Below are 12,942 nucleotides of genomic sequence, written 5' to 3'. Positions count from 1 at the left end.
TGAATCTCTTTAGTTGTTTATAAATTTCCAAAGGCAAAAGACCATTGCAAATGGACGAGATGAAAGGAAGTTCGAGTAATAATTGCCTTTCTAAAATCTGAAAATTCAAATACCGATGGAAACTTATGCAAACTTGGAATTTATCTAAAACTAACATAAAAATCTGCCGAAGCTTCTCATAAAAAACTCAAACTGGCCGGATAATTCAAACTTTCTCATCATAACTTTATTTCATCCAACGGACCATGAGCGAAGCACCGACCATGCGTCGTCCATCAAACCTCACAATCCATTTCCCGCGACCACTTATAAGTTTCCGCAAAAACCGTTAAATACCACGAAGACCGAACCGCCAAGCGGTTACGCGAATTCCATATGCGGGCCTCACGGGTAACATGCTCATTTTTCATCGTCATGGTAAACGCAATGCTCGCTTGATTTACCCCCTCAGGCGCCACTGTTGAACGAAGCTCCAGTCTGCCTTGAACCCGGTGTTGTCCCCCGGCAAGGACCAATAATCCTCGACCTGGCTTTCGTCCTCCTCGATCTTCAGCACGTCCTCCCTACTAGGGCTGACGTTCACCACGATTTCGTGCGTGACCTTGACGTCCTCTTCCTCTACCAGACTCACCGTGGACCGTTGCCTTTCGTTTTGCCCCTTTCCACCACACCTTTCATTCTCTAGACTATCAGCAACTTGCTCTTCCTTCTTCGACTCCATTATTTTTAACTCGTCTTTGTTCGTTAATTGAGCTGAAGATTCTTTACCGTTGAACCTGTGATTTGGTCTCTGATTCGTGTCACCGAAATAGATCACAGTCTTATGAGCTACATCCTTGTCACTCTTTTTAATGTTACAGCTGGTTACCGGTATCATCGTACCCTCCATTTCTTCCCTGTGATTAATTCCTTCTATCGTGGTACCATCTTTAGGGTTACCAGAATTGGGTATATCATTACCTATATTTAACCATTCTTTAGACGGTGATTTACTAGTAAAAGGCAGGGCGCGACGCAGGATGAAGTTGACGCCCTCGCGACGAGGTGGAGCCTCTAGGTTACCAGGCATCCTGTAGTTGGTCAGTTCACGGCATATCACGCATTTGCAATCCTTTTCCTTGCATGATCTTCGTTCCGTCAATGGCATGTCATCCGATGCTTTCACGTAAATGCATTTCGTCGTCGAGTTCCTTGGTTTGGTTGTGTGATGGGGGAAAAATTAAGTCGGACAGATGTATCAAGGGAATGGTTTGTAACCGGAAACGGGGTATTCTAAGTATACAGTCGTCGTGTGGTCGGTATCTAAGAGGATGTCCGCTGACTGGCTGCTTTTTGTTGGTTATTTGGCGAATGATTCTGGTTATCAGGATGATGAAATGCTTTCCTCGATGCGGAGGGAGCGAGAATTTGCTGAGTAATTTGTTGGTAACAGACGCTGATTCATGGGGAAAATTGAGAATACAGCGGTGTAGATTTCTTGGTCTCTTTGAGTACAGCGAGTGGGAGGAATTAGATAATTTTTTGCAGATGTGAACTAGGAGAGTCGCTTTTGTGATGTTATATCATTCAAAGAGTTCACTGATCTTTTTAGATCCACAAATTTCCATCGATTTTATATTATATTATATATTATTATATATTATATTATTTTATATTATATTTATATAGCGGTTTTGAATAAATGATTTTATATTAATGAACTTCACAGATTTTAACTTTATTATAGCGATGCACATATATACCTTGTTTAAATAATTTGAATTGACTTACGATAATGCAATATTTCTTGGTACAAGTTAAAAGAGTACTCCAATAAATTTTGTAATCAACTACAGATTATTTTATAATGCAATTTAAGTCACCTCTGCTCACAGATATCACGGGCAACTTCAAATTACAAAATCCTCCATAATCCATTCAGAAAATCACAAACAAAAATCGCAATTGCAGTTTAGAAATTAGGAACGCAATAGGGAAATTGTCACTAAATTGCGTAATTATCGGAATATGAATTTGTCTAATCATTCACAATCTATTAATGAAGTAAATCGCGTTTGAGTAACAGCGAATCACTAAAAACTATCAGCGTGGCTTTACGTGGTTTTTGACCTGTCCTCGTTCCGGCACGCGACTGAAAACACTATGGTCTGCGGCGACGGGATCAGCAGGTGAAACGCGTGCACTTCCTCCGCGGACCGCAATGTCGGCGAATAGAGCACGGCTCCCGTATCACTTTCCTTTCGTTGCTTCTTTACCCCCCAGGCACCACGTAACAGTATCACGAAAGCGGGAGCTTCGACGTTTATCGCGTGAGAACGTCTTCCTTTCTTTCTTTTTCCTTCTTTTTCTTTTTGCGTGTTCTTTACTTTTTTTTCAGTGACGGGGGACAGGCATTGACAATAAATGTCACCTTTGCACGTTTCCGTGATATGATTTATGTTTCTGTATGAAGGGAACGGTAATTCAAATTATGCGGAGAATTCTTGGTTGTCTTCCTTTTTAGGTTAAGGTTAGATGTTTGATGGAACAGAACGGTGAAACGATGTTTGTAAAAATTGTCTCAATTTTAGTACTTTCTTTTTAGGTTAGAATAGAATATAATGGTAGAAAAGGGTTGTAAGATACTCGACCGATATTTAAAAATGTTCAAACAATTCTGAAAAATATTCAGAATGTTTACGATATCCATAATGTTAAAACTCGTATAATTCTTCAAAATATCAACCGAATAATAATTAGAACTTAAATAATTGCTCAAACAATATTCAAATCTTCAACAGTTTACTAAAGTCTTCCATACAGAACGCGATTCGCAAGAGAGACTGGCGTTTACTTGAAGGTAAGCCCATTTCTGACCGGCAGAAATTTTGTTATCTAAGAATTCGTGAGAAATTATACGAAATGCTCGCCAGAATGCCAAACATAGAATATAAGAGACCAATTACGCGCATTCACGCTCCAGACTTTCACCGTTCTGCTCCGTGGAAAATTGATTCCAAATGAAATATCTCCAATTTCTAGCAACGTCCACCAACCTATTAGAGCTCATCCGCAGATTACTTTATAAAGATCATTTTATACTTTGTATGAATTTATTTCTCTACTTCGCTTTATTGTAAAGTTGTTGACTTATTATGCTATTTCATAAAATTGTTCAGTCATTTGGATTATGTATGTCTTGGAAGTACTGTTTGAAAAAGTTAAAGATAAATAAAATTTAATGACTTACACGCAGCTACAGATACTAACTGTAAGATGTTATGTTTTAGGAGAAAAACTCATGGTTGGTAAACTAGCTGATTCGATAAATTGATTGTTTCTAAGAAAATTCAATATTAGCAGGATTTACTTCCAATTGCAGATTTCAATTTAAATCCAGTCTAGAATCAATCACGACTTGCAACCTAGAAGAATGTTGCGTATCACTCTATTCATATTTATAATAATTTGACAAATATATGTATATCAAAAATAAAATATTTTACTAAAAAAAAATAACACGATACTTTATTTTAAATACGCAAAAATGTTATGAATAAGAAAGATCACTTTGCTTTTTAAACAGTCATATCTCGTCCCAGATTGTGCATACTTGAAACATTTACGATATGGCAATTAATCAAAACCCAAGAAGATTATGATTCAACAGAAACGATAAGGGACAATTCCACACTAAATCACTTTACACTTCCATCGATCGCATCTTTTCACTTCACACCTTCTCTTTCATTCACAAATCACAATAACCTTCACGACTGCATAATCAAACGACGATTACAACATCGAGTAGCAATTCCATGTCGAACTCTTTTACACTTTCGAATGTTCAATCCGCCCTCTTAAGGCACAATATTATATATCGCTAGAAACTATTAAAAGTGAGCAAAATGACAATTACGAAAGAATAAGAACAACTGTAACTATACAATTGAATAGATGTTACAATTGAAACTGTAACAATGAGAATGACAACAGCAGACACGAATGCGTGGAGTTTTCTACAAAACGTCTCGCAATAGAACAAGATTAAACGCTGAGCGTTCCACTTTAATTCGCGATCGGCTATCACGCACGCGGCGCTAGTTTCTTGTCCCGCTCCGTGGCATGGTTAAGTGCTGGCTGCCACTTGTAAACTGTTATGCTCTTTTCACCGGACAGAGAGCGTAGGAAACGGGAGAGTGCAAACGAACAGTGTCTTTAGAAGCCCCACCATATAGTACGTGTTACATATGTATATGCATGCACACTACTGTATACATATGCAGACGAAGCGTTTGAGTTTGCTACGTTTGTTTCGGGGGAGAATTTCCGCCGACCATCCTACTTCCTATGACCGTGTACTCGAATCGCCCTAACCACATCCCGTGACGATTCTTGTACACGTTACTTGTTTTCGATCTTTTCATCGCACTCGACCGATCCCTTCTCTATGCAAAAACCGCGTTTATCGCGATTGAAGGGCGTAAACTGTTAACTGGTCATGTTAGGAAACATAGCAACGGAATGGTGCGTAAATGGAAGGAGATAGAAACGTTTCATGGACGGTTCTACTTTTGTAAGTGTACCGTTGTATGAAACATTCTTTTTTATCGAATTTATATATAAAGTTTGAAATTGTTTTTGCTCATACGTAAATAAATTATGAAGAATTGAGACATAAAATTATGCTCGGAACCCCGGGATGACGGAGTTCAACGAATTCAAGTTAATTAAGACACGTTAGGGCAGAGAGCTTTGATGAAGCAGCTGCTCCAATTATAAGTTTTATGGTCCTTAAAACAATACGAGACAAACAATGCAACATATCGTATAGAAGGAAACGTATAGATATAAATTACAAAAATAAATGATGGAAAAAAACATAACAATTCCAAAATGAATTTAAACGATGCACATAATATAATTTATGCTTTTGAGGTTACGAAATGAAGAAGAAAATACATAATGAAAGAAAGCAACCAGATAATGTTAACAGTTTCCGGTACCTTTAACAATGTCAAGGAAGATTCTCAGGTGTTTTCCAAGTATAATTAGCGTAGGCCAAAATTCTTTTAGATATACTTGTATCAGAGAATACTATAATTTTCAAATATCTTTCTTTTTTATTTATTCTAAAACCATTTTGTATTTGATTTTTATTCTCTAACTACCTATTAATTATTCTCTAATTACCTATAAATTGCTTAAACAAAAATACAAAAAATTTTTAGTGTTTTATATTTAAAAAAGAAATGATTGAGTAAGCACAGATCTATATATTTCTTAAACTAGGAAATTGCTCAAGAAATAATAAAGTGCAACTCAGTTGAAATAAATAAGTAAAATGGAGAGTATAAAAATATTAATTTGTCGTTATTGAAGAAACAATAACGTACAGTATAGATAATAAAACGTTCTAATTGATCACGAATAGCGTTGTTCCCGTTGAAATACGCCCGTGATAAATTCGCGTGAAAGTCATAAGGTAATTTTACTCCCTAGACAAACCGGTCTTCGTTTTTTCCCCCCTTTATGAACTGCATTCTACGTGTACGCGAACACAGGCTGTGTACGCGGTATTATTATTAAACCTAAAGTTAATTCCGTGTTTGGAAAATGTACACGATATCACCTTTCAACTCGCAGTATATTAATTCAAACAATGATATTTTTTATCTAATAATGCATCGTGATTTATTACAAATAGATTCATTTGTTTGTTATATTGTTAGAAAATATATGTTTTAATATCTTTCTTTAAACTGCCAATTTGAACAAAATTTTCTAATGAATCAGAAATGCAAAAAGGAACTTAACATGTATTTAATTTAATAATCAACTTAAATCTTCATTAACTGATTAAATAAGAATTCCAAGGTAGGAAGAGAAGAAGCAGGGAATTGCTATTAAAAGCGATATTAGAGTTCCTTTGGAAGAAGATCTCACAAAACCATCATTTCAATTCATCTTCTCTTCTTCAACGTCACTGTTACATTCCAGAGGGAGAACTGTATGACTCTTCATTCATAAATTCACTTTCGTCGCAGTGAAACAACGCCATCTTTCTCCTCCATATCGCCTGAGCCGCTAATTAAAGTCCAATTAAATTTATCTGAATTATCGGTTCCTTGAATACCCCTTCAATGAACAAACGACACGTTTGGGCCCATCATTTTATTCGTGGCTGATACATCCTTTCTGAGAACGCACGCAAACAACGGCGGAAGTCTTTAATCTATAACATAACGTGCCCTCCACGAGAAAGGTTTTGCAAAGGAAGAGTTCAAGGCGTATATTGTCCGTGCTCATCTGGCGAAACTCCGGTGTCAAGGGCGACAACCATTCCAACCGGAGGATATTAAATTAATTACCGAACCGTGCCTTCCTCTAGCGGCATCATACGTTGTAGTTTATAATTGTAACAAAAATTGTCATTGCATCATGCTTGCGCAATGATTGTGTTAGAAATTATCCTAGTTGCCTACTTTGTATAACAAATGGACCACTCTATAAAATTATAGTATACTATGTATTATAATGAGACAGGAATGAGTTTCACAGTTTCGAGATTCCAGTGAAAATGAGAAAATTTCTACTGACCGAGAATAAATTGCCTTGAGTTAAATTGGAAAGATTTTTGTTTACAAATAATTTATTTCCTTTGACTACGAATTTTTATATAAATTTACATTTTCGTGGATGCAACAAAGGAACTAAAATCTAATACAAAGCCCACATTCTTCTGAAACTTGACTCATTTATTCAGTAATTATGAATTAACCCTGACTCATTCTTTCATTTAACCGAGGGCTAAGGTCATCTTCTTCCAATTAAATACTCTACAACGCATGGTGTTCTAAAAAAGAAGTCAGAAACTTGAAACGTACAGTGCTGTATCAAAGAAAATTTTAATAGACATACATCCTGTAATAAATGCTTTTTTTTTTAACTACAAATGATGATGAAAGTAAGATTCAGTACAGAATTAATCTACTGTTACTACATATAAATGCACTAGATAGGTATCTTATGTGACCAACTCATGCAAGTAATTCATGAAACTAGTTATTTCGCTGAAGAGATTGATTGGTGCAATTTATTACAACTTTTGATTAATAGTACCAACAACTTTTAGGAAACTAGGTAGTTCATGTATTTTATCCATGATAATGGTCCATCGTGTTTTTATTTTTCATTGTTAGGTAAGTTTTAGCCAAACTGTGGTGAAAATGAAAGTCAGTTCGCCGTTATTCATAATATATTGCGTCTGCTACTGTATTCGTATTTCTTAATGAAAAACAACCATATATTATATCGATGTTATCTTATTTCATAAAAATCATCACTTATTCGATCAACTGAAAATGTTATAAAACCTTCACAAACCACTTGAAGCACCGCTAAAATGAACTCTTAACACAGATCTCAGGGGCCAATGAACAAGTGTGTAAAATTACATTTCAATCATACCGGTTCTGGACAAATAAAAACCCTCCATCAACCTCATAGTTACCTACTGAATGTTTCATTTCGCGTTTATCGAGGACAAAGTTTAATAAACGAGCAGGAGACACAGGAAATAGATTTTGTCATTTTCCAAGTTAATCGAAATGGTTTGACTGAAACACGATTTTATATAAAGCACGTGAACATTAAATGTTTGATATTTTTTATAGAATGCCAAAGAATGTGGAAATGATTTTTCAACGTTGTAGTTATTATTGTGGATTATTTCTTCCATGCTATTTGTGAATATATGTGCTTAATTGTAACACGGCATAGGCAATAAAATGGTATTCCCCGAGTTCCGGAATGTATTCTGGAATGACTGAAATTTTGTTCGAGATTAACTGAAACTGATGTAAGTATGTATATATCTATGCATTTAACTTTTTAACGTTTGTACAGAAGTACTGTTAATTTTCTTTTTCATATTACGGTATGGTATAAAAGGAAGGAAGAAAATGCACCCTTGTGGAATGACTAGTTAAGTTATGTTTGTAATATTAAAAGGTATCATCTAAGAAAAGATTCTGCATTTAAATACAACTATAATTTTAGCAAATTTTTCTCATGGTCAATTAAATAACAAAATGAACAATGAATATTATATTGTTTAGTAATAATAGTATGTTTTTAAAGATAACACTTATCAGTGAGATTATGTGAAGAAAGCGAATCAAGCAGGAAGACCAAAGAAGATACACGCTTAACCTACCGAACTGAGATAAGTAACTAAGATATTACTGATCCTGAAAGAAAGGAAAAAGGTTCAAAAGAGAAGCAAGGTAACCTATAAATACCTTGTATTTTGTCATTTATTTTTCATATTAGCGGAACATACGATCAGAATCGGCTGGCGTAAATTTAAATTGTTGCAAGTAGAATGCTACAAGTCGAACTTGTTTGAAGCCGGAATCCTAGCTGTTCGAAGTGAAGTGACACAGATCCGAGCGGATTAACGCTGTTCAAAACGGAAGGACACGTGTTTGAGGAGATTGAAAAAAAGTGCTATACACTTTAATCTCATGTGGAATAGATATGCGGATACGACCGAATCAGAGCGGAAATTTCAATATATACAAACATTGAATTAGCCATAGCGCCTGATGCGATAAGCAAAATATGCTTGATTTGTAGATCATCTTTGCTCGACTTCTGTTTACTCAAATCACAGAAATGTGAAGTTGCCTCCTTATTGCAGCGGCCTCTTTAGATACACATTGTGCTTTACTAACAGAAATATTAACCTAAAGCTTAAACTGAAACGGTATGAGATTAATAAGTGATTAACATAAGGCGATAACAATTGACGATAGAACAAAATATAATAAATGATAATTAAATCCTGGTGAAACGACATCTCATACGCAAGAAACCTAACCTTCACGCGGTCGAGTTTAACACACTTAATCGATTCTCTGACAAGTTCTTATTCTAATAACAATACACTTTCCACTTTTATTCGATTCACCGACAACCAAAGATAGATATCTCTCTCCTCCTTCTCCCCTCTTTCTCTCATTGGCTCTCACTTTTCATCTTTCACCTTCTTTTCGTTCATCATCTAATCAAGAGATCACCTCGCTCAATCGGCAGATAGCTTTTCGCCGCTTTCGTGAAAGAACTATTCCTGTACACCTAACCTAAACTATCCTCGCTCCCCCCTCCCATTCTTCCGTTCTAACGTTGGACGACGAAATAGAAATTTTCTGAAGAATTTCGCGCGATCGTGTGAAAGGAGAGTTGCGGACTTGTTTAATTAGTTATCTGAAAGTAGAGGAAAACGTGCCGAGAGGGGAAACATTATCTGGGAACCGGGTGATCGCGATAATAACGCGCGTGAGAGGATGTGCACCGATGCTTAGTCAGATCTGGTCGAGATATTTAGGTTAACGGCCTCTCTCCTTTCCCTTCCTTCCTCTTCCCTTACAGCGTGGCTGATCGCAACCATCCATCGACAAAACTGGGTTGATTTTGTCTTATTAAATTAGAACACAATAAATTTTCTTTTTCAAAGTTTTAAATTAGTATGTGGACATCGAACCTTAAACTTTGTTTGATATTTAATTGTTAGAAATCGTGATAAGGAAGAAACCTGCTATAACGCTATTAGATAACTATGTCTGTACATACATCTTTTGTCAGTCTTGCCTATGTTTCTACTACTGTTCGTCTCTGTTATTATTTATTTCTACCACTTCTATGTGCTACTTATATCTTTCATTATGGGTTTATGTTAACATTTATCATCTATGTAATTTTGAACAGATGCTATATCCCAATTTAAACTATATTTTATATATATACATATAAAAAATAGAACACGATTCTAATAATATCTTAAAATTATGATGTTCAACCAGACAGCCTAAAAACGTAATGTAATTCTCATATATTCCAGCAACCAGTATATCCCACATTCTCAATTTCCCACATTCAAACTAATTGAACTTTCACAAGTAACAAATAAAAACTAAAAAGTATAAGAAAACGGAAAAGAAGAAAGAAATTAAGAAAAGGTTAAACAATAGCAAAAACCATTCTAATCGAACAATTCTCCTATTGTTATCCTTTTTAATGGCTGCTTCGCTGTAATATTAGGGAAAACATTCGACGTATACATACAAGTTCACGTATCACGTTCGTGATACAGTTCAACGCTACGATGTAACTGTGTTATATAATATAATGTGACTTAAGAAACTCAGAAGTCAGATAAATACGTGCTTGTAAATACGTGCACTATTACTGGTTCTTACTTTTTAAGGTTAAAATCTTAATAATGTAATATTTTTATCAAACAAACTATTACAATATACTAATTTATTAAAACTCGAAAAGCAATTTAAATCAAAATAGAATGAATAAAATATAATAAATCTCAAATTAAAATATACGAATTTACAACACTTTCCTATTACTTATCTATCTTTCACGTGGGTCTTATATATTGTATTACATCCTGTACGTGGACAGTAGTGTATTTTAATGGAACGGGACCCAGAGGAGACTCACGTCACCGTAAATCGGTCAGGCAACGAGCTACACGAACGGGCTTTCTCTTCGATAACCCTCGATAACCCTGACTCGACACGCGGGATATTTTGCGCTTGCGCATCTTCGTCGTCTGCTCGCGTGCGCGTGCACTTCATGTCTCGCGATTCATTGATACTCCACCAACGATTTGTCCCCACGAGTATTTTATGGGAAATCGTTCTTAATTGCACGTCAATGCTTCCACGAGTTGATTTAAGGTATTCGATGTTTAAGAATAGTTTGCGGAGTTTATGGTGCATGATAAAATACAGCAATTTAAGTAAACAGGATGTAATTTAATTGGTTAGAGTGGACAAAATGTGATGTTTTAGGTGAGTGGTTTTTTTATGAAAGTGAACTTTTATAAAAGTTTAGATTTTGAAGTTAGTCGAAGCGGATTCACAAAAAGATATGCTTGATAAATATCGTTTAGCATTTACAAGTTAATACATTATTCATCTGTGTGGTCACTTTCCATTCGAAGATACAAATCTAAGTAAATCCTAACTTATTCATTTATGATTATTTTCTCCCCATTGAATTTCTAATATATGTATATAAATTTTAAATAACTGCAAAAGATAATACGCCAAAGTGTATAGATTACCTGACTGTTATACCCTTACCACCTTATACTTCTTATATTTTTTCATTATTTTAAAATAACTAAAACGACTTGCTTACTCGAGACGAATTCCTTCGAAGATTTATGCGATTGAAAATGACATCATAACCTCAACTGATATAAATTTGACTATTACCCTATATATTTTAACGTTGACCGCAATAATCATCGTCTGTGACCAGCTCCAATCTTTCAGTGACGCTCTAGTAGTCATTGGTAATCAGCACCATAGGTATTATTTAAAACAATTTTTAAAACACTTGAAATAAACATCTATCACCCTCTTTTGAGGTTGCACTCGATATACATACACAGACTCCATCGAAACAGAATCATGTTCCTAACCTAAAAGATGTAAGTTTAAAGAACAGTTCCTTTTGTCGCGAGCACCAGGTACAATGCAAACTCGGCTTAACTCTCGAGACAGAGGCATCGAGCCATCGATCAACCACGTCAGAAATAAATTTCGATTTTTCACGGAGTTAGAAAGGGTAAGGGTGTGGAAGGGGGGGGGAGAGGAAGAAGACGAGGGCTACTCGTTTACCGTGCGTTTCATGGGGCTTCCCGTTGATTTAATAAATAATACCGCGTGCTTTCGAAGAAGCTTAGAGGATACGCGTCACTTCGTCTCCTTATCCCCGACGATGATCATTCTCATACCATAGAGATTGCATTTGCGCATTCCACGATGCTCGTACGTATATACGATTACAGCGAAAGATGACTGGCGTATTTTTTGCGGTCGTTGACTCGTTCGAAATACAACGTGTCCGTCATTTAAGCTTCTTTTAAACTACCTTGCGCACTCATACGCGCAGACGCGTCCCTTTATACCATCTTACGCGTCTGCAAAGTACAATGTCTTTGTTGTATGCCTCATATATAGTTATGGCTATAGTAGTCTATGCTACTACGCGCTAAATTAATCTTTCATAATTGAATACATAGTATAAATTGTATAGTATGAATATTGTGTAGGGATACAAAATTGTCGCGAGATTGAGTGGTTAGAAGTTTTGTATGGTCGAATAATTTAGGAATGCATAATGTTTGTAAATCTCATAGTAATTGAAATCTTGGCTACAGTGATTAAAGAAGTTTCGAACATTGTCAAACATAACTACATGTTTCGAATTTATAGAAAATCGTGGTTAGGAACTGGGAGATCTTTTTTCAAATGTACTCTAATCTCAAAACAGGTCAGTGACCGTTTTCACATTGAAAGCTATTTTTAACCGGATATCGGGGCAAAATCGAGAGCAATACGATACGCAATCGATAATTTTAATGTTACGCATGGATGGGCAATTATTATCGATTATAATTCGGTGTCATACATATTGATAAGGCCGCAATGGGCCGTCTTTTACATACGAATCACCGAGCGTGCACACGACACGCTAACGCGCTGGAATACCAATGAACCATGCATACACAGAATCTCAAAGCAATACACCCGACCTAGAAATTTTAACCTTCATGTCACGAAACGATTCTGCCTTTTAAAAATCACGCAAATTTTTTCATCTGTTTCGTTTTTCCCTTTCTTAATAACTGATTAAGTAACAAACTAATTTATTAGGTAAAGATTAGATCAACATTTTTATACGAGCAAATTGATGAGATATTTGCATGTATAAAAAGTAAAAGTTTTCTAAATACAGTTTTAATTCTTATAATATTCACGGCAAATTGCAAATACTTTCTATGATATACAAAATATAATGTACAAAAGTTTTTATAATATTCACTGCAAATTGCAAATACTTTCTATGATATACAAGATATGATGTACAAGA

General features: G+C 35.5%; 1 protein-coding gene across 3 annotated transcripts in view; it reads right to left on the bottom strand.

The window, feature by feature from the left end:
• The window catches only part of LOC132908948 (ankyrin repeat and BTB/POZ domain-containing protein 3), a 32,939-nt gene that overhangs the window by 9,422 nt on the left and 10,575 nt on the right, over window positions 1–12,942 (bottom strand). Inside the window, exon 1 of one of the 3 annotated variants that reach the window (XM_060963426.1) lies at window positions 444–1,337. The exons of 1 other annotated variant lie outside the window; for it this stretch is intronic. In XM_060963426.1, coding sequence (XP_060819409.1) covers window positions 444–1,147 — 704 coding nt within the window. In that variant the 5' untranslated portion in view covers window positions 1,148–1,337. Of the gene's footprint in view, window positions 1–443; window positions 1,338–12,942 lie in introns of those variants that run through there. One more of the 3 variants, XM_060963416.1, reaches the window with a different exon arrangement.

The sequence above is a fragment of the Bombus pascuorum genome, chromosome 1 (genome assembly GCF_905332965.1).
Source record: "Bombus pascuorum chromosome 1, iyBomPasc1.1, whole genome shotgun sequence".
NCBI classification, from domain to species: domain Eukaryota; kingdom Metazoa; phylum Arthropoda; class Insecta; order Hymenoptera; family Apidae; genus Bombus; species Bombus pascuorum.
This window is presented reverse-complemented; position numbering and strand designations above follow the sequence as displayed.